Source organism: Dreissena polymorpha, chromosome 2, assembly GCF_020536995.1.
Source record: "Dreissena polymorpha isolate Duluth1 chromosome 2, UMN_Dpol_1.0, whole genome shotgun sequence".
Taxonomy (NCBI): domain Eukaryota; kingdom Metazoa; phylum Mollusca; class Bivalvia; order Myida; family Dreissenidae; genus Dreissena; species Dreissena polymorpha.
In genome coordinates, this window is record NC_068356.1 from 148083029 (window position 1) to 148106213 (window position 23185).

Sequence of the window (23185 nt, forward strand, 5' to 3'; positions counted from 1 at the left end):
CTGGGAAATATATGAGCCTCAATCTGAGAAATATATGAGCCTCAATCTGGGAAATATATTAGCCTCAGTCTGGGAAATATATGAGCCTCAATCTAGGAAATATATGAGCCTCAATCTGGGAAATATATGAGCATCAGTCTGGGAAATATATGAGCCTGAATCTGGGAAATATATGAGCCTCAATCTGAGAAATATATGAGCCTGAATCTGGGAAATATATAAGCCTGAATCTGAGAAATATATGAGCCTCAATCTGGGAAATATATGAGCCTCAATCTGGGAAATATATGAGCCTCAATCTGGGAAATATATGAGCCTGAATCTGAGAAATATATAAGCCTCAATCTGAGATATATATGAGCCTCAATCTGGGAAATATATGAGCCTCAATATGGGAAATATATGAGCCTGAATCTGGGAAATATATGAGCCTCAATCTAGGAAACATTTGAGTCTCAATATGGGAAATATAAGAGCCTCAATCTAGGAAATATATGAGCCTCAGTCTGGGAAATATATGAGCCTCAGTCTGGGAAATATATGAGCCTCAATCTGGGAAATATATGAGCCTCAATCTGGGAAATATATGAGCCTCAATCTGGGAAATATATGAGCCTCAATCTGGGAAATATATGAGCCTCAATCTGGGAAATATATGAGCCTCAGTCTGGGAAATATATGAGCCTCAATCTGATAAATATATGAGCCTCAATCTGGGAAATATATGAGCCTCAATCTGGGAAATATATGAGCCTCAATCTGGGAAATATATGAGCCTGAATCTGGGAAACATATGAGCCTCAATCTGGAAAATATATGAGCCTCAATCTAGGAAATATATGAGCCTGAATCTGAGAAATATATAAGCCTCAATCTGAGAAATATATGAGCTTCAATCTGGGAAATATATGAGCTTCAATCTGGGAAATATATGAGCCTCAATCTGGGAAATATATGAGCCTGAATCTGGGAAATATATGAGCCTCAATCTGGGAAATATATATGAGCCTCAATCTGGGAAATATATGAGCCTCAATCTAGGAAATATATGAGCCTCAATCTGGGAAATATATAAGCCTCAATCTAGGAAACATATGAGCCTCAATCTGGGAAATATATGAGCCTGAATCTGGGAAATATATGAGCCTCAATCTGGGAAACATATGAGCCTCAATATGGGAAATATATGAGCCTCAATCTGGGGAAATATATGAGCCTAAATCTGGGAAATGAGCCTCAATCTGGGAAATATATGAGCCTCAATCTGGGAAATATGAGCCTCAATATGGGAAATATATGAGCTTCAATATGGGAAATGAACCTCAATCTCAGAAATATATGAGCCTCAATCTGGGAAATATATGAGCCTCAATATGGGAAATATATGAGCCTCAATCTGAGAAATATATGAGTTTTAATCTAGAAAAATGGGTTTAATGCATGTATGTGAAGTGTTGACCCAGATAAGCATTTGCAGTCTACACAGACCAATCAGGGACAAAAACAAGTGCCTCCACTGGATTTTTTCTAAGAAAAAAATCCTTTATACGGAAAATACCATAAAAGCGGAAAGTGTCATCACTGAAAGCCTGTGCGGACTTGCACAATCATTAGGACCCGTTTTCCCAAAACAAGGCTCATTTGAAACAATGAAGCTCCAAACACATTATCATGGCTAATGGCCTACAAATCAAAGCTTTATAAACTTAATATAATGCATAATATATTTTCATCCATGTTGGGAAGGACAGAAGCACCAAAAAGGACCACTGGATGCTGAAATTCCTTGAATAAAATGTTCAAGTTCTCATGTCTCATTGCTACAATGAGTTTATTTATGTAATGCAATAATGAATATCCCAGTTAGTACCACATAAATTGTGAAATTGACCTAAAGCTTGCAATCTCACTCAATTGCAAAAAAATAATAAGAACAAGGGACAAAATTGTCACAAAACCAGGTTTTCATTGTGGAAAGAAAATCTGATAAAGGGAGACAACTCAAACTGAACTTTTGAAATGAACAAACAAAATTAACCCCCTTTGTAAGTTTGTTTTAAAATAAATCTATTTTTAGTCGTGGCGACCTTGACATTGGAGATATTGACGTGATTCTTTTGTGCGACACACCGTCCCATGATGGTGAACAAATGTGCCAAATGATTTTAAAATCTCATAATGAATGACATGTTATAGCCCAGACAAGCTCATTTATGGCTATTTTTTACCTTTGAACTCAAAGTGTGACCTTGACCTTGGAGATATTGACGTAATTTTTTCGCGCGACATACCGTCTAATGATGGTTAACAAATGTGCCAAATGATTTTAAAATCTCACAATGAACGACAAAGTTATGGCCCGGACAAGCTTGTTCCGCCCGCCCGCCAGCCCGCCAGCCAGCCCGCCCGCCCGCATTCGCCAATCTAATAACCACCAGTTTTTTCCTTCGGAAAACCTGGTTAAAAACGTAATTCCACCATAATCATTGACTTCTGAGTAAACAAATAAAGCATGTTTAAAACGTCTCACACAAGTAGCATTTTTTATACACAGTTGACCACTCAAATGCTATATATTGAGACAAGAAAACAGAAATTCTATGAAAATTTACCATTCAGTCCAGCGCTGAAATAACTGTTTTTATTTTATTCATTATTTGTGACCTTCACAAGACAGTTTCTGCACTAATTCATTACAGAGCATATAACGAAAGCAGACACTTACCCCCAATGTACACCTGGTTGTTTTGGGGATGGGCAGGGACAGATACATGAATGCCTGGAACTTCACACTTTGTTTCCTGCATGTAAGACACATTATGGTTGTCTTCAGCTGACCCTGTATAAAAAAAACCACAGAAAATGACATTTAGATCAAAACAAGCAAATTCTTTGAATTGATATACCCCGCCAAAAATAAGTTTTGTGACAGACAGACTGATGGACAACACCAATTCTATATCTCTTCACCTTTGGCAGCGTATAATGATGATTATAATATACAACAATCATTTGATAATTTATTCCAGTATACACCAGTTGATATAAATTGTTACAAGCAGGCAAGAAGACCAACACTTTAACACATCATGAAGAGCGGAGAGGCTATGTCAATCACACATCTACACACCTGAAACAGTTCCACTATTATTGACTCGTTGTGCAGTTTGTGGTCTCTCCAGGAAATCTCTGCAGCCTTCACATCAGGGAGTCCTTCATTGTTCTGTTCTGGGATCCGAGGTTTGACCTTCACCTGCAGGTGTCACAGTAATGAATTTTGCTATGGGAAAACGGGCTGGTAAGCATTTGCAGTCCAAACAGGCTAATAAGGGAAGACACTCCCCATAGATTTGATTCGTTTAGAAGAGACTTCCTTTGTGCTTAAAATTCCATACATTTTATAAGTGGAAAGTGTCGCCCCTGATAAGCCTTTGCAGACTGCACAGGGCGGCTAATCTTGTAATACAACTTAAGTACATCCGTTAATCTCCGTTTTGCTAGAGCAAAGTCAAATATAGGAACAAAAAACAATTAAAATCCTTGCCAATAGTCACTGCCCAAATACAACATTATTTCAAAATGAAAAGAATAAGGCCATTATCAATTGAGCATAATTGAGCCGAGTTTTAGAAATGTAAGACATAGTGTTACCTTGTTGAGTCCCTCATGCAGCCCATCCATAAGGAAGGTGAGGAACTCTTGGGAGTCCTGCTGTTCATACCCTGCAAACATGGGCTGATGTCGACCCACCACTGCCTGTAATAAAAATATGAGCCTCGCTTTGGGATAATGTGGCTTAATGCATGTGCGTAAAGTGTCGTCCAAGATTAGCCTGTGCAGTCTGCATAGGCTAATCAAGGACAACACTTTCTGCCTCTACTTGATTTTTGCAAAGAATTTATTAAAATAAAAAATACAATAAAAGCGTAAAGTGTCGTTCCTGATTAGCCTGTTCGGGCTGCACAGGCTCATCTGGGATGATACTTTATGCATATGTATTTAGCCCAGTTTTCACAGAAAACGCCTCTTATACATGTCATACATAGCCGGCAAACATGGAATAATGTCGACTAACCAATGCCTAAAATAATAATATTTATTCTATATCCAATAAATTCATCCAATGGGCATTCTTCATAAGTACCACGTGACCGTCCAATATATTCCGGTATTGGATCCAAAAAGTCTGTATTTTTTCCATATTGGACAGTTGAGTACAAGTGCACTAAGCAATTGTTTTATAACGATAAAAGCCGTTACCGAGAAAAAATATCCGAATGTACAATATTCGATTCACACAGGCGATATTTAGATTGTATTTCTTAAATAAATAAATTGGATAAATGTTAGAAATTAAAAACAAATGCAACAGCAAGTGATATTGTTATTGTTTGAAATTGAAAAACAAATGCAACAGCAAAACAAAAACTCTATTTTATTAACCTCAATGACAGCTTTAATCCAATGCTTATAGCAACACAGTTAAATGATATGCCCTTCCATATTCTGTTCTTCCATCCCTTTATCGAAATGTATTTAAATCCACACTTTCTTTGATAGCGTTTGTATCCCATGCTAACCATTCTGACCCAAAACACGATTTACGAATTCGTAATCCTGTCGGAGCGAGTTGTTTTATTCCTATCGAAGTTAACAATTATGCATTACAAACACACAATCCGAAATACGTTTTGGATTCGTTCGATGATTTAAAAAAATATTATGATTAATTTACTGTTAAACACAAACACGTCCATAGTGATTAGTGTTGTCCTTAAAATGTAGAAAGTCTTGCTTATACTAGTATGTTTCGTCAGAGAAATGGCGTCACACGAGATACGTCATAAATTGCGTAATCAGATGAATGAAAATAAAAATACGGAAAGCTGGTTTGGTAATATATTTTAAAGAAGAAACAAAAGAGCGTTAGAAAGGGATATAGAATAAAAAGATTATTAGACGTTTAAACTGTACAATACGTGATATATTTGGACTCGCACACAGTTTGAAGTCATATTGGACTCGCCTAACGGCTCGTCCAATATGACTTAAACTGTGTGCTCGTCCAAATATATCTCCGTATTGTACAGTGAAACGTCTAATAACCTATAAATATGTCATACATAAACTATACTATGTTTGTGTTATATGCACATGAGTTTACTAAGCAAGGCCTTAGACAACATAAATCATGAGAATCAGCAAATGATTCACATATTTGAGCCAAACAAATAAAGTTATATGGTAATCTCTTTATCCTATCATTTACACATGTTTCTGTCTTCCTTACAAAAGTCTCCAAAATATATTTGTAAACAACGTTTAACCATCAAATGAGGTAATGGAAATAAACACAATAAGCAAGATACTGGGCATATTTACTTGATTACCTTAAAATCCCAGGTGTGATACAGCAGTTACACATTACCTTAAAGTTCCTGGGTGTGATACAGGGGTTACACATTACATTAAAGTCCCTGGGTGTGATACAGGGGTTACACATTACCTTAAAGTCCCTGGGTGTGATACAGCAGTTACACATTACCTTAAAGTCCCTGGGTGTGATACAGGGGTTACACATTACCTTAAAAATTCCTGGGTGTGATACAGCAGTTACACATTACCTTAAAGTCACTGGGTGTGATACAGGGGTTACACATTACATTAAAGTCCCTGGGTGTGATACAGGGGTTACACATTACCGTAAAGTCCCTGGGTGTGATACAGGGGTTACACATTACCTTAAAAATTCCTGGGTGTGATACAGCAGTTACACATTACCTTAAAGTCACTGGGTGTGATACAGGGGTTACACATTACATTAAAGTCCCTGGGTGTGATACAGGGGTTACACATTACCTTAAAGTCCCTGGGTGTGATACAGCAGTTACACATTACCTTAAAGTCCCTGGGTGTGATACAGGGGTTACACATTACCTTAAAAATTCCTGGGTGTGATACAGCAGTTACACATTACCTTAAAGTCCCTTGGTGTGATACAGCAGTTACACATTACCTTAAAGTCCCTGGGTGTGATACAGGGGTTACACATTACCGTAAAGTCACTGGGTGTGATACAGGGGTTACACATTACCTTAAAGTCCCTGGGTGTGATACAGGAGTTACACATTACCTTAAAGTCCCTGGGTGGGATACAGCAGTTACACATTACCTTAAAGTCCCTGGGTGTGATACAGCGGTACTGTCCCGACCACAGAGCCTTCACCACATAGGCAAAGTCATCCACCACCTCACCTAGGCTGTCCCTGTTAAACAGTGACATATTTACAGAAATCATGTACAGTTTTATCTACTGACTAGTCTTATTGATGATATTCTTTAACAATAGTCTCACTAAAGATATGCCAATTGAGTTATAACCACATTCCTGTAATACTATTTCTTTGTGTATTGATACTTCCATCAATGCTACAGGATGTTAACCCTTTGTTATCCCCACGCTTTTTGAAAAAAAGGTGAGGATATTGTGGTTATCTCCGCCGTCCGTCCGTCTGTCCGTCCGTCCGTCCGTCTGTCTGTCTGTCTGTCTGTCTGTCTGTCTGTCCGTCCGTCCTGGCCACTATCTCCTCCTACACTAAAAGCACTAGAACCTTGAAACTTACACACATGGTAGCTATGAGCATATGTGCGACCCTGCACTATTTGGAATTTTGATCTGACCCCTGGGTCAAAAGTAATAGCGGTTGGGGTGGGGCCGCGTCAGAAATTATCACTCATTTTTTTAGGTTATTTTACATTTACTTCTTTATTTCTACACCGATTCACTTCAAATTGATACTGGACCTCTCTTATGACAATACGGTCAATCTCAACCATGCATGGCCCCATTCCCAACCCTGGGGCGCCCCGCCCACATAGGCCACACCCACCAAAAATTTCCATTTACTATAATTTTTTCATTTCTACACGGATTCACTTCAAATTGATACTGAACTTTTGTTATGACATTAGGGTCAATCTCAACTATGCATGGCCCCAATCCCAACCCTGGGGCGCCCGCCCACAAAGGCCACACCCACCAAAAAATTCCATTTACTATATTTTTTTCATTTCTACACGGATTCACTTCAAATTGATACTGAACTTCTCTTATGACATTAGGGTCAATCTCAACTATGCATGGCCCCATAACCAACCCTGGGGCCCCGCCCACATAGACCACACCCACCCAAAATTGCCTTTACTATAATTTCTTCATTTCTACACCGATTCACTTCAAATTGATATTGAACTTCTCTTATGACAATACAGTCAATCTCAACTATGCATGGCCCCATTACCAACCCTGGGGCGCCCCGCCCACATAGACCACACCCACCCAAAATTGCCTTTTACTATAATTTCTTTATTTCTACACCGATTCACTTCAAATTGATACTGAACCTCTCTTATGACAATACGGTCAATCTCAACTATGCATGGCCCCATTACCAACCCTGGGGCCCCGCCCACATAGACCACACCCGCCCAAAATTGCCTTTTACTATAATTTCTTCATTTCTACACCGATTCACTTCAAATTGATACTGAACTTCTCTTATGACAATACGGTCAATCTCAACTATGCATGGCACAATTACCAACCCTGGGGCGCCCTGCCCACATATGTCACACCCACCCAAAATTGCCTTTTACTATAACTTCTTCATTTCTACACCAATTCACTTCTAATTGATGATGAACTTCTCTTATGACAATACGGTCAATCTCAGCTATGCATGGCCCCATTACCAACCCTGGGGCACACCTAGGTCAAACATTCGGCGTGGGGATACGCGTCGGCCTCTGCCGCGCCATTTCTAGTTACATTTTGTTTTTGCATTTTATGAAGTCTTATTATACACTGTTTACAGCAAACAATTGTTTTAACTTGTCAATGGCTTAACTCAATTTGAATCAAATATTAAAATTAAATCAATAGACAAGAATGCAACAGTTTGTTACTTTTTATTTGGTTTAAAATGACCTCACAATTCTTATCTCCAAGAACAAAGAGTAAATGATGAATTAACAGGTTTATCCAACACTTTCTGCCTTAATGTTGTTTTCTATTTTACAGATGTTTCCCATTCATCAATTTAACATTTTACCACTCAGAAGTCAAGTTAAAATGGTTAAGTGCAACCAGCATAAACCAGAACAGCCTGATAGTAACTCGCAGTATGTTTAGGTTTTATGCTGTTTGCTACTCATCCGTATCTTAGGGTTGGAAACTTATCCCTTAAATCTTTAATTTACAAATATATTAACTATGATTTTTTAAGGGATTACAAATTGGTCAAAAAAAGTATCATAACCGTAAAAGATTAAGATGAAAAGGCCCTCCTGTAATAGCCTGAACAGAATGCAACCACAGAGTTTCCCTAAGAATATTGCTCTGTTACCTGCCACAGAACAGAAACATAGTATTGGCCTCAAGCTTTTTCTCAATTCTGTCAAAGTGTTCTTTGCAGTCTAAATATTGAGCATTATAGCAATGTCGTGTGGTTAGGAATACATTGGTAAAAGTATTATGAATGTTTGTATTGTATTGCTCTCAAGTATTTACAAATAACTAAATAAATATTTTTTAACCAATTTTAATGTGTTACCTGTTGATGTCTCGCAGGTATATGTCCGTGATGAGGTAGGTAACCAACGGTGACGTGTTGTTCAGGCACTGGATGGTGCTGTTCATGTAACAGCTGTTGCCAAGGTTACGAAGACCAGTCAACGCTCGATCCTACACGGGGAATGCAACAATGAAAGAATTTTTTCACCATTTTTAAGAGATCAGGGCCCAGGAAATTGACTTAATTCCTGACTTGATTTATTTGCCCTAGACTTTGACTGAATTGTCCTTGACTTTGACTTAATTGCCCTTGACTTGATTTAATTGCCCTTGACTTTGACTTTATTGCCCTTGACTTTCACTTAATTGCCCTAGACTTTGTCTTAATTGCCCTTGCCTTGATTTAATTACCCTTGACTTTGACTTTATTGCCCTTGACTTTGAGTTAATTGCCAATTACTTTGACTTGATTGGCCTTGAGCTTGACTTAATTGCCCCCGACTTTGATATAATTGACTTGACATTGACTTAATAGCCCTTGCAATTGACTTAATTGCCCTTGACTTAAATTCCCTTTAATTTGACTTTACTGCCATTAACGTTGACAAAATTGTCCTAGACTTTTACTTAATTGCCCTTGACTTTGACTTGCCCTTGCCTTTGATTTAATTGCCTTTGACTTAATTGCCCTAGACTTTGTCTTAATTGCCATTGACTTTGACTTAATTGCCCTTGACATTGACTGAATTGCCTTTGAAATAGACTTAATCACCCTTGACTTAATTTCCCTTTTTTTGACTTGATTGGCTTTGAATTTGACTGAATTGCCCTTGACTTTGACTTAACTGCTATTGACTTTGACTTCATTACCATAAGAATAAAAAGCAGATACTTTTTATGTATATTTAAGTGCTGTGTGCGCCTCTTGAGTGATACGTTTTAACAAAAGCCACTCCACTCTGCTGAGGCACACTCTTGAAACAGTTGACTAATGTAATATACATTCATATAATCTATCACTCACCACACTTCCATATATGGGGTTTAAATCTCGTCTCTTGGCTGGCATGGGTATCAGCTCCTCCCTGGCAACATATACGAGAGATCAACCACAGAGGTCCACAGAAAACAAATAATGGAAAGATCTAGGATCACAAAAAGTACAGGCTACTGCTAAAAAGAGGCATATTGGAAAATCTCACCAGTTTGATAACATTTTCTAATAATCAACACTTGTAATTATGTTTTTTAGCAAAGGTATGTTTTTGTATTTGCAAGTAAAATTTTGCCACAGTATCTTAAATTTCAAAGGTATTTATCAATATTTTTGTGAAGAGACGTAAAGATTGGCGTCTTGGTGGAAGCAATAAAGGAGCAGAAGGGCATTGTCATGCTCAAGATCTTTACTGACCACATACCCGGTTGCTAGGCAGACACCCTATCAACTACCCCACAGCAACCTGTCATTGATGAAATGAGCAATAGAAACAGATAATACTGAAAAAAGTTGAGATTTTGTGTCTAAGAAACATTACCTGTCAACTGGTTTGGTTCCCCTGTTTACAGAAGGCAGGGGTCTCTGTTGTTGAACCAGTCTGTCCTCATTTTCAAGTAGTTTGGCGATGTTAGGTGATGAGTTGGACCTACTCAGACCCCGCCTTTGGGTTTCGGGTTCATCCTTGAGTTTTGTTGTGTATGTACCAGATCTTGTGTCTAAAATATTAATGGAACAGTATAAACATAAAAAAATATGTGCTCTGCTCTGGGGAAATGGTGTTTAATGCCTGCACAGTCTATGTAAATATAACATGTATTAATGAGAGATTATTTGAACCATAAAACATAAGCTAATTATACCATAACATATTAAAATTCATTTCTTAAATTGTCACAAATTGTCAGAACCAAACTTTTCCCCAAAGCAAGTGTCATAAGTTGAAGACTTATTCTCAAAAGCATCGTCTTCACAAGTGTAGTCCCATCAGATCAGGACTTATTTCTCAAAATGTTACTAGTACCAGACTTGTTTACAACAGTGATAAAGTGCAGCCACTGACCTGGGGGAGGTTTCCACCGTGTTATCCCCAGGCTATGGTTAACATGAATATCTCTATGTTGCAGGAACTAGTTTATGAGCCAAGCTCTAGGAAAACTGGACTTAATGCACGTGCATAGTTTCGATCTATATCAACCAGTGCAGTTCGCTTAAACTGGATTTTCATTTACAAGCAACTTCCTTAAAACGCAAAATTCCAAAAGCACTTGTAGCACATGCAGTGATAAACTGCAGCCACTGACCTGGGGGAGGTTCCCACTGTGTTGTTCCCAGGCTGTGGTTCACATAGAAATATCTCTGTGTGGCTGGGTCCAGTTTTTTCTCCCATCCGACCGGCAGATTTGGTGATGGAACAATTTTTGTGCGAGATTTCGCTTCTGAAATGAGAGTAAACATGCAGTGTGTTGAAGGTGTGTTGTCTCTGTTATCACAAAACCTCACAATTTTTAAAGATATGCGCTATGTTAAGACATGCTTTGACATGAAATACAAATATTTGAATAATTTTCCTTGCCATAGTAGATTTTCCAATGATTAACCCTTTGCATGCTGGGAAATTTGTCGTCTGCTAAAATGTTGTCTGCTAAATTTCTAAAATTAGCATTTTCTTCGATTTTTTTCAAAGAATACTATCAGAATAGCAAACAGTTTGGATCCTGATGAGACGCCACGTTCTGTGGCGTCTCATCTGGATCCAAACTGTTTGCACAGGCCTTCAAAATTCGGTTCCCGCACTGTTTTTTACATACACATTTCATGACAGAAGTCCATGACTGCACATTTCGAAACATAAGTCTATGACAAACCATTCACAAGTCGTAGTTTCTCGTCAGCCTGTTTGCGCGCCTCCTCAGCTCTCCTCCGGTCCTCCTCCTCTCTTGCGCGTCGTTCTCGCTCCAACCTCTCACGCTCAGCAGCCTCCTTCTCCTGCCTGCATAAGGATAACAGTGGCTTTGTGCTTGTCATTAATTTAACAACATTCTGGGAAAACTGGGCTTAACGCATATGGGTTGTGTTGTGCCTAATTAGCCTGTGCATTTCACACAGGCTTATCAGGGACAACACTTTCAGCACATGCATTCAGCCCAGTGTTCACAGAACGAGGCTAAATTAATATAAACAAGATGTGTTTGTGAAACACTATGCCCCCCCTTATATTTGACCTTTGACCTTGAAGGATGACCTTGACCTTTCACCACTGAAAATGTGCAGCTAAATGAGATACACATGCATCCCAAATATCAAGTTGCTATCTTCAGTATTGCAAAAGTTACGGCCAATGTTAAAGTTTGACGCAAACCAACAAACAGACAGGGCAAAAACAATATGTTCCCCAGTCTATAAAAATGTGGAAACACATACTGATGTCATATACAAGCTATAAATTTGAAAGCCCATTTAAGTTTCACGCAAATAAATTTGACCATTTGCCTAGCCCACTTACTCACTTTTCCTTTTTTTCTTCCCTTTTATTCTCCACCTTTTTTATCTACCTTTTGCTTAACTCTCCTACACATACATTTTTTCTTGGCTCCAAAACCCACTCACTTACCTCACATTCCTCTTTGCCCCACACACTTACCTCACTTTTTTCATTCCCCCGGCCCACATATCTCACTTTTTCTTTTTACTACGCCAACTCCTTCATCTGCATCTGTTACCCACCTACCTGGCTATTTCTCTTTGCTCCTCTTTCTTTCTGTCAATCTCAGCCTGTTTCCTCCTTTGTTCCTCCAGGGCTGCCTGTCGTTCTTTCTCTGCTCTGGCAGCCAGATCTCTCTCTCTGCGCAGCCTCTCCTCTATCTCAAGTCTATGAGCATCCTCCTTGGCCTAGGGATGAAGCCAAGTAAAAATATACGCCTTGTTCTTGGAAAACTTGGCTAAATGCATGTGCATAAAGCGTCGTCCTAGGTTAGCCTGTGCAGTGCGCACAGCCCAGTTTTCCCAGAATGAACGCATATGCACAAGAGAAAATACAAAAAGATACACTGTGTTTCAGTCAATTATGAAGAGGACCTTTTCTTCCTTTTCAGGAATAAAATGTGAACAATGATTAACTGTGGCCCAAATGTTCTTTTTTTTGTTTCAGAAAACAATATGAAAAAGGTGACATGTGGCTGACCCATTCTTAATTTCACAAAAAAATACATAAACAAGTGACTGGGAATGTCTATGTTTCAGAAAACTTAATTAAAACAATATTGAAATATGGCTGACCTTTTTGCTAAATTTAATAAAACAGCATGTTTTTTCACTGGCCTTGTTCTCTGTTTCAGCAATATAAACAAAGTGAGACATAAGCTGTACCAGAAGGAAAGGCGCCAATAACTTAACTTGTGTAAAGTTGTTGACAGTTTTCATCATTTCAGAAAACACTGCAACAAGCTTTTAAATGTGACACTTTCCTCTTAAAAAAAAGAAAAATGGTGAAATATGGCTGACATTTCAGAAAAATCAGAACAATTATGAAGTGTGGCTAACATTTTCCTCTGTTTCAGAAATCAATGTAAAGAGCTTTATGAAATGTGTCTGACCATTATGAAATGTGTCTGACCTTTATGAAAAGTCTCTGACCTGTATAAAATGTGTCTGACCTTTATGAAAGTTGTCTGACCTTTATGAAAATTGTCTGACCTTTATGAAATGTATCTGACCTTTATGAAATGTGTCTGACCTTTATGAAATGTGTCTGACCTTTATGAAATGTGTCTGACCTTATTATCTTGTTCCAGACGGAGTTTTCTTGCCGCCTCCTCTGCAGAAGTGATCTCCCTTTGTCTTCGTTCTTCTTCCTCACGAACCCTCAACTGAGCATCCTGGCATGGCATGGCATGGCATATTGATATTGAATAATGAACTATTATTTGAGAAGCGCTCTGAGAATAACAGGCTCATTTCAATGTGCGCAGATTAGGCTAAATTAGGATAATCAGGGATATCACTCTCTGCTTGCATAGAATATTATGTGATACTTTACGCAAATAAAGCCCTGTTTTCCCAGTGCCCATCTCATTTCTATTGTCACTATTAAGCCTGCACTGACAAAATTATAGTAAATGACAACGTGAAATTTATCTCTCCCCGCCTCCACTTTTATAGGTAGCTATAACTTAATTAAGCAATGTTAACGTACGGAAATAAAAATTGCACATAAACAATATCATGTTATACTGAACAAAACATCTACCTTTGAAATGAATGTTGTCTGTTGGACTGTATAAGACAGACTTCCATGTTGATTTTAGTATACTAGCTTTGTCTTTCAGTTTTTGTTTTTCAAATTTAGACATACCATGATAGTATCAATGGAATGGAATGTTAACATTAATAGAAGGAACATAATTATTAGTATGAATCAAATACAACGTAAGTGTTGTTGATATTGTGATTATTTTCTTAAGCAATCAACAGAAATGAAAAGATAACTTTAAGAAAAATTAATAAACATAAAATGTCACATAAATAGACAAATGTTTGGATTTATCAAAAGCATTGTTTTGTTAAAATTCAAGGAAAATTTTTTAGACCTTTCCACATATAAGCCATACAAGAACACATCAAACCAACCTGCAATACTCGTTCTTCTATCCTTTTTCTTTCAATTTCTGCATCTTGCTGCTGCTTTCTCTTTTGCTCTGTTTCCTCTTGCTGCTGTTTTCTCTTTTGCTCTATTTCCTCTTGCTGCTCCTTTCTCTTTCTCTCCATTCTCAGTTTTTCCACCTCTTCCTGTCTTCTCCTCTGATCCTCTTCAGCACGCGATATCTGGGCTAGTTCTTGTTGTCTTCAAGCAGTAAATACTGATTGTTAAGACTGGATTGGTCATTGTCCCCGGCTCAGTTTTTATAAAAAAGTAACTCTAGTACTCTTAAATATACTACAATTTAAATGGGGAATGGAAAATACGTTTAAAGGCACCTGGCCATACTCCGGGGTTACTGTACTTTTAGTATATATTCCGTACTTAGGGTACATATACATTGTAGGATACTTAAAGAGTTCCCAGGGTACTTTTAAGTAGTACCTGAACCGACAATGACCGATCGAGCATGATTTAGATGTACCTGTTAAATGCTTACAATAAAATTAATGTAAAAAATATAAGGCAAATAACAGGTTTTTTAGAATTTTAAGTAATACAGGTGTCCTTTATTGGTAAAAACACTTAATCAATTAAAGATTGTGTATGACTTTCAAAACGGCCTTTATGTTAATTTTGTTATTACACCATATGCCTTAGTTTCATGATAACATCTGTGTACTTTTTGAATTATTACTATTTTAAGTTTGGGTTCTTGTAGTTTACAGTGATCTGACTACGGACCTTTGATAATCCGTCAACATAATCATTATATTAATTAATTCAATACCAACCTAATCAAAGTACATTGTATCTTCAAAAGAGCTACCAAAGGATCCAGACGAACAGAAGGAGTACAAACCTAGCCCTCCCCTGCCTCCCTGTAAATTACCCATCACCCATAAGCAAAACACCCCTAAAATGTTTGAAAAGCCCCTAGATGTACTGAGAAAAAACAACTCTATACTATATAGGAAGGACAAAACATCAGGAGAGCAAATCATTATCATATTTGTCATTTATTTTATTAAAATACTGAAATAAAAAACATGGAAAACTAATGGCAAAATGTAAGTTATCAGCCAGTTTTTACCTGTTTTCTTCTTCCCACTCTTTCCTCAGTTCCTGTGTTCTGGTGTTCTGTTTTTCCTCGTCTATTTTCTGCTGAAGACTCCTTTTTAACCTGGCAACAGTCAAATAACAGCATGAGAGGCAACACCTAATTAGATCTTGTTATAGTAATGATGAAAGCACCAAGTATCTAGAAACTTCATCTCAAGTTTGTGGTGAAACTGAAATGAAATTTGTGTTATTCAGAAATACCTTCACATGTTGCAGGCCAGGATCTTGTTAAGACACAGGGGCCTTATAAAATAATTAACTAGTCATCATCGTAAACATCCCTTTATTCAATTGTGTACAATTCTTATCATCCATTTAATGTTAATAATTACACTTTTCTAAAATCAAATATGCTTTTTATGTTCAACAAACTTAAACAAAATGACTAGATTGGCTACACATTAACAAGCTTAACTACACAATGACTAGCTTAATTACAAATTATCTAGCTTATCTTCAAAATGACTTGCTTAACCAAGAAATAACAAGCTTAACTACAAAATGACTTGCTTCACTACAAAAATGAGCTGCTAAACTACAAGATAAATAGCTTTTCTACAAAATGGATTGCTTAACTACAAAATTACAAGCTAACCACAAAATGACTAGCTTTACTACATAATAACTAGCTTTACAACAAAGTGACTAGTGTAACTACAGAATGACTAGCTTAACAACAAAATGAATAGCTTAACTACACAATGACTAGCTTTACAACAAAGTGACTAGTGTAACTGAAGAATGACTAGCTCAACTTAAAATGTTATGATATAACAGATACAATCAAAGCCTGACAAGAATGCATTTACATTTTCTTTGACAGAACAGCTAAGGGTTGAAAATTCAGTACGCTACTTTAATAACAAGCTCAGGGTTTTTTTATGATGTGAATAATTGCAGTAATGATGGTCATCTCTCACCTTTTAATGCAATCAGACTATATGAAATGTTATTTCATGGTAAATCATGAAACTTTTTTATCTCCTTAACATTTCTATGTAAGATACACTAGTTTTGCCTAAATCCCTGTGACTGTGTACCTCATAAGATCTGCCACATCTGCTTGCTCTTTTTTCTTCATTTCTTCCAATTGTGAGAGACTTTTCTCCTCTTCTCTCATTTTCTCCAGTCTGGCTTGTGACTCCTCAATCAATCTCTCACTCTGCACCCTCATGTCTTCCAACTCCTTTTCCTTGATTTTCTTTTGCCTTTCAAGTTCCTGAAGATCTTTAGATATTTCACTGGAAATTCCACTCAAACCTGTTGGTGGATCTAATTCAGTTTTATTTTCAATGCGCTCAGTCCTTTGATTGTCTGCCCTGCTGTCAGTATATGTAACATTTGAAAAACCGGCCCTGAAATCAGGATTTGTAGAACCTTGATTCTGATTGGCTGGCTTGCTGGATGCTGCAGACCTGACATCTGGATATAGAAAACTTGATGAAGATTCAGACACATCAGAATTTGTATTCACACTTATTTTTGTAATATTGGATTTTGTAGATCGATCAACAGTAGGTTTTAAAGACCTATTGATGGTTGGTCTACCACTTGGTGTTGTTAAGCCTCCATTTTGAAAGCCACTGATGCTGTCTAATAAACTTGAAGACATTGCAGTGTCTCCTGGGTTGACCTCGGCTGGTTTTGGTTGCAGGAATTCCTGGTCATAGTCGGGGTAGTCAAAATCCACTGAAAACATAGAATTTTACACATGAGCTGCGTTATGGGATAACAGGGCTTAATGCATGCACATAATATGTCCTCCTAGTTCAGCCTGCACAGTGTGCACATCTGATAGCATTTTATTTTAGGCCATTGACAAACATTGCCTATACAATCTAGAACTGTGGAAATAGCATACAAATATGTCGCCCATGAACCATAAACAAATTTAGATTTAATTGAAACTATAAAGATTAGCGCAGTTCTTACGCAGTCCCGCCTGCGTGTCCTGTACAACTGGCCTGGATATCTTGTCAAATGACGGGTTGAGACACTTCATGGGGTATTCTAACATCCACTGTTCATATCCCCCGTCCAGGATGAGAGGCTCGCTCTTGATTATCACTGTACTGTCATACTGAAATAGATCCGAAGCCTGGTGTTATACTGTCAGACTGAAAAACATGAAGGTTAATGCATGTAACAAGCAAGAAATACACTATCACTTCCACTGCTTGTATCTACCATCAAGGGAGAATCATAGAAGTCTCTATTATCATTATTACTTTACTGTCATACTGAAATAGAGTGAAAGGTTCATGCATGGAACAAACCAGAATTAAGCCTCGTTCTGGGAAAATGGGGCTTAATGAATCATGAATGTGTGTAAAGTGCAGCACAGGCTAATCAGGGATGATACTTTCTGCTTTTATGTTTTTTTGTTTTAAAAAGCCTCTTCTTAGCAAAAACCACTTTAGGCTGAAAGTGACACTTCATGCATTAAGCTCCAGTGACACTTCGCGCACATGCATTAAGCTCCAGTGACACTTCATGCATTAAGCTCCATTTTCTCAGAGCAAGGCTCAAATAAATTCGAGTACATCACCACAGCATCCATCGGCGCCATGGCATAATGGATACAGTGCCCGTCTAGTGACCAGGAGGTCAATGGTGTAATCCCCATTATGGGAGCGTTCTTTTGATCTTCCCAATAGACACCAAGTACTGGTTCTGTACTGGTTCTAGGCCCAAGAGACGGACTCGAGAGTCTCTCACATAAACCTAAGGCTTTCTATAAACCGTTCTATGCAACGGAGGTAAAATAAATACGTTTAAACTTACAGTATTCAAATGTAATTACCTTAAACAATGCATCTTTCAGTGTCTGTAGAGAGCTCCCAATCTTCACATTCTCAAACCTGGAGTTCCAGTCCAGTAGAACGATGTGATCAATGTTACCTCGTTGCTTCCATAGTGAAAGTGAGTCCATTGGGAGGGCCTTCTCTATGTACGACACAGTCGTCCTGGAACGGAAAGTGACAAGTGGGTAAAGTGTCGTAACAGATTAGCCTGTGGGGTGTTGTCAAATAAAATAAAAAATTTGAGTAGGTGATTTTTAGATTTGTGTGTTAAGTTTGTGGATTGGTCAACCCATGAAATAAACAACAATTTAGTGGTCAAACAAAGGACTGAGAGCATTGAAAGTAAAACAAGTTTACGAATAATACTGACTTTACAGTAATTACTGAACAAAAATTAAATCATATTAGTCTCCTACAAAGTGACTTATTAATAAGTGCCCAGGTAATAGAAATATTCACCAACCCAGGTTTGACTGCTGATGCTGGCACATTGATGATGGCCTTGTGGGTGAGCCTGGACTCCTGGAAGTCCTCTATTGACCTCATGTCCATCAGTATCAGCTGGGTGTCTCGGTCCTCCAACATCTGGTAGAGCTGTGCACAGGTCAGCTTGCCTGGATTGGACTTGGGGGGCAAAGGGCTTACCAGTTCTGCAAGCATACTAACATTATCATACAGTGTGTTTTTCTTCATTCCCATTCGGACAAAATTCCCAATTAACAAAAGTTTTTAAATTCCCCAAATGAAACCTAAATATTCCCAATTGAAGGTTTATTATTTTTTTTAGATCTCAGCATTTAATTCGCACCCAGCTCTATAAGTTGAACCTTAGAAAATATAATATTGAAAACACTTTTATTATAAATTTTGAAGCATTTTTTAGCAGAACATAACAGCACTAATTTCCAAATTTTAGTGTAAACACAGCTATTTTTCCCCAATCCAAAGCAACCCGGACCCATTCCCAAAAGTGTGAAAACAAACACTGTCATACAATGTTCTCACGGCTGTGGCCAGCTTATCTTTTTTTCATAAAAGCTAATTAAACATGTCAGAAGGTAGAAGATCAAGATAAGCTACATAAATCTTGATTTTGAAGTTTATCTTTCTTCCAATTACTTTTAGATCACATGCATAAGCCCTTTTCTGGGAAAACCAGACTTAATGCATGTGCATTATGGGTTGTCCCAGATTAGCCAGTAAAGTCGGCACAGGCTAATCAGGGACCACAATTTCAGCTTTTATGGATTTTTTTATTTAAAAGAAGTCTCTTCTCAGCAAGAATGCAACTCAAACGGAAAGTGTCTTGTCTGATGAGCCTGTGCAGACTGCACAGCCTAATCTGGGACGACACTTATGCATGTGCAATAGCGCTAGTTTTCCCACAGTGAGGCCCCATCATCTATTTTACAGCTGTGTTGTACCCCCATTAGTCTTCTGGTCCCCTTCTTTCCTGTTGTATATCGTGTCTGTAGACACATCGTTGTCCTTCTGTTTTCCAGGCTGCTGAGGCTCTGAGGGTTTCTCATTCTCCAGAGATGCAAGTTTGTTGGCAACCATCTCTGCTTCCAACAGGTCATATCTAAAAACACAGAGCAAGATAAATCTACAAACACAGTACAAGTTGTATCTAGTATAATAATCTACAAACACAGAGCCAATCTAACTTAAAAACATAAAGTAAACTACAAACTTTGAAGTGTTTGTAGTCCTTTATAACACCAAATTAAATTAAAGACCTTTCTTACTAGATTTAGATTTTCAAGGCTTTGTTTCCAACCCTTACATACTGATACACGTCAAAAATGATAGAAACCTGAACAGCATATGAGTTACCCACAGAGTGTTTGCCATGTAACCTACAACTAATGTACCTTTCTTTCAGACTTCCAGAGAGTTCCTCTGCTTTGTCTATGGCTGCCATCAGATTCTTAGCACCAAGAAGGTTGTCATAGTATGTCTGCAATAAATAATATTTACACAACAAGTTGACAAGGAATGTAAGGTTATTTGACAAGGGATTAAACTCTTTTATGACAAGGGATGTCACGACTCACGAGTAGAATAAGGATGTTTCTCTAGTTGAAAAGGGATATAACTCTCGTTGACAAGGGATGTGACTAGTAGGAAAAGGATGTAACTCTCATTTACAAGGGATGAAACTCTAGTCGACAAGGGTTGTAAGTACTAAAAAAAGGACGTCACTCTAGTTAACACCAAATAAAACTCTAGTTTACATGGCTGGTAACTAGTTGACACGGTCCAAAAATGTCTTAAGCTATATGCTGTCAGCATTAAGACAGACAGACATTTTATTTGACTTGCACGATGTACATTGTCAACATCACATGTGTTTGGAATTGATATATGTCAACATGTATATACGCCGAAAACAAGTGTCAACAAACATGAATATGAACAAAACAAGTGTATATTGAAGTACAATAGATTAATGCATGGCATAAAACCCAAACACTTAACTAAAGGGACATCATTCAATCTTATCACAGCAAGTGACATAACTGACCTTTTCTTTTCTATAGCCTGCCGTTTTCTTTAAGAAAGTTACGACTTTAAACAACTTCCTAAACCATAAATATACAATAAACATACTTATAGGAAATTACACAATTTTATTATCACTGTTTACTTGTATTATAGCAAGGGACATAACTCACCTTCTCTTTCCTATAGTCTACAGTTTTCTGTTACAGCAAGGGACATAACTCACCTTCTCTTCCCCATAGTCTACAGTTTTCTGTTACAGCAAGGGACATAACTCACCTTCTCTTTCCTATAGTCTACAGTTTTCTTTTACAGCAAGGGACATAACTCACCTTCTCTTTCCTATAGTCTACAGTTTTCTGTTACAGCAAGGGGCATAACTCACCTTCTATTTCCTATAGTTTACAGTTTTCTATTTCAGCAAGCGACATAACTCGCCTTCTCTTTCCTTTAGTCTGCAGTTTTCTATTACAGCAAGGGACATAACTCACCTTCTCTTTCCTATAGTCTACAGTTTTCTATTATAGCAAGGGACATAACTCACCTTCTCTTTCCTATAGTCTGCAGTTTTCTTAAGGAAGGTGACCACATTAAAGTACTTCATGAAGAGAACGTAGGCTCGTTCCTCATCTTCCATCAGGTCACTATGTTCAGCTTCCTTGAGCATCTTGTCAGCAGTCTTCACCAAGCTGAAACCAGTCATGTGAAACATACTAGCCCCGCTTTGGGAAATGGGGCCAAATGCATGTGCATAAAGTGTCCTCCCAGATTAGCCTGTTCAGTTTGCACAGGCAAATCATGGATGGCCCTTAAAGCTTTTACAGTATTTGTGGTTTAAAGGTGGTCTCTTCTCAGCAAAAATCCGGTTTAGCCGGAGTGTTGTTCCCTGATTAGCCTTTGCAAACTGCACTTGTAAGCTGAACTCGGTATACACTTTACTCACATGCTTAAAACCATGTTTTCTAAGATCGAGAATCATATCGTTTGCTTCAAAAGTTACAATATGAGAAGAATCCAGCTGTTTTTAAAGATCAACTTTGAAAGTGTAACTTAACACTTAGAAAGTACCATTCTCTTTCCTTCCTCTCCTGCCACTCCATACTACTCAACACATACATGTATTGGTTTGATCCCCACTGTGAGAGCATTCTTTACATCACCCAAAAAGACACCAAGTACTGGCTCTAACCAGGAAATGGACTTGAGTGCTTTTAAGAGAGCCTTAGGCTAAGATGCAATTAAGCTTAAATAAATAGGTAAAAACTTAACTAAAGTATAACTATCTGTTTTCATATAATATTGTAAAGAATATGAAGTAATTCTCTTGTTTTATACATTTTTGCATTGTTTGTCTTCAGTTTGGCAGGCAGCTCTGCCATTTTGTTTAAATCTCCCATGTTCTTGGCTATGTAGAGCTCCTTCTTCTTGGAATGTTTGCTGGACGATCCTGGCATGTTGACTGGTCACCTGCGCTGAAATACACATAATAATTACAAGATCCTCATATTGCGTAACATAAAATACATAAATACTTTCAGTTAACATTTTAATATTCAATAATATAAATAAAAACAACATTAGACTGTGCATGGCATTGAAGCTGATGTTATTAGGAACCAAGAAGGATACATGTACATGACCTAAGTCACTCACCAACGATGAAACAGAAATGATCTGATCAGTTTATGAGATGTTTCCATGAACTATTTGAGAAATCATCCAATATATCATCATGATAATTTTGTGAGCATGTATCATCTTGATTGGGCAAAAATTATAACTTCTTCCATGTGCACAATGTTTATCCTCCACGTGGTTCTTCTTGCATGCTCTGAGCTTTTACGAGTACATACGTACAGCTTAGACCTGGAGGGTCAATAGCTAGGAGTTTAATTATTGCAGCTGGAAGTTGGATTATTGCAACTTCTTTTGAAAAATAATTATAAATAAACGATTTTGCGCTCCTTAGGAACACTATATGAACAATACATAAAAGAGAAAAATATTTGATTAATTACAATATTGACCTGTTTTTAAGCATTTGTTTTTTGTCACATAGTGACAAAACGCTTTCCGTAACAGACTGCATCATGTGGAATGTTCTATCTAGGGATTTCACACAATCTCCATACCCACAACTCAACAAGAACCTTCCATACTTACCTGTACTGTTCCATCTACATCTCCATCATACGTCGGCGCAATCACACTTGATTATTACGCGACTGGTGGTGCTAGGTCAAGAGAAAGATGAAAATTCAAATGATAGGATAGATAGAAGAGATTTGATAGTTAAAAGTTTAGAGATAGAAAAAGTTTGCCCAGCTACGTTTTCACCTATTCAACCCAGACCTCTCGTGTAACGGTGGCCGCGGCTGGCACAGCAATGGGAATCACTAGGGGTTACTTGAAGCTGGGCACCTAACAGTGATTAGAAGGTGAGTGAGGAAAGCCCCTGCTTAAAGGATACCAAGTCAGGGGCCTCTGCGACTGTCGCAGGGAGGTGGTTCCAAACGGATATAGTATGTGGGAAAAATGAATTCTTGTGG

The 23185-nt window shown here is 37.8% G+C and overlaps 1 protein-coding gene across 5 annotated transcripts in view; it reads right to left on the minus strand.

The window, feature by feature from the left end:
• Positions 1-23185, minus strand: part of LOC127869380 (ubiquitin carboxyl-terminal hydrolase 8-like) — a 94285-nt gene that overhangs the window by 67298 nt on the left and 3802 nt on the right. For 2 of the 5 annotated variants that reach the window (XM_052411906.1, XM_052411902.1), the window contains exons 2-22: positions 21972-22108; positions 21181-21325; positions 20006-20091; positions 19556-19713; positions 18595-18781; positions 18131-18293; positions 17260-17407; positions 16368-17016; positions 15299-15388; positions 14196-14409; positions 13343-13444; positions 12298-12458; positions 11435-11559; positions 10871-11005; positions 10108-10285; positions 9597-9657; positions 8613-8743; positions 6173-6266; positions 3652-3756; positions 3131-3253; positions 2726-2839 (exon numbers count right to left, since the gene is read on the minus strand). In XM_052411906.1, coding sequence (XP_052267866.1) covers positions 2726-2839; positions 3131-3253; positions 3652-3756; positions 6173-6266; positions 8613-8743; positions 9597-9657; positions 10108-10285; positions 10871-11005; positions 11435-11559; positions 12298-12458; positions 13343-13444; positions 14196-14409; positions 15299-15388; positions 16368-17016; positions 17260-17407; positions 18131-18293; positions 18595-18781; positions 19556-19713; positions 20006-20091; positions 21181-21325; positions 21972-22090 — 3288 coding nt within the window. In that variant the 5' untranslated portion in view covers positions 22091-22108. The remainder of the gene's footprint in view (positions 1-2725; positions 2840-3130; positions 3254-3651; positions 3757-6172; positions 6267-8612; positions 8744-9596; positions 9658-10107; positions 10286-10870; positions 11006-11434; positions 11560-12297; positions 12459-13342; positions 13445-14195; positions 14410-15298; positions 15389-16367; positions 17017-17259; positions 17408-18130; positions 18294-18594; positions 18782-19555; positions 19714-20005; positions 20092-21180; positions 21326-21971; positions 22109-23185) is intronic. The other 3 variants (XM_052411904.1, XM_052411905.1, XM_052411903.1) reach the window with 3 other exon arrangements.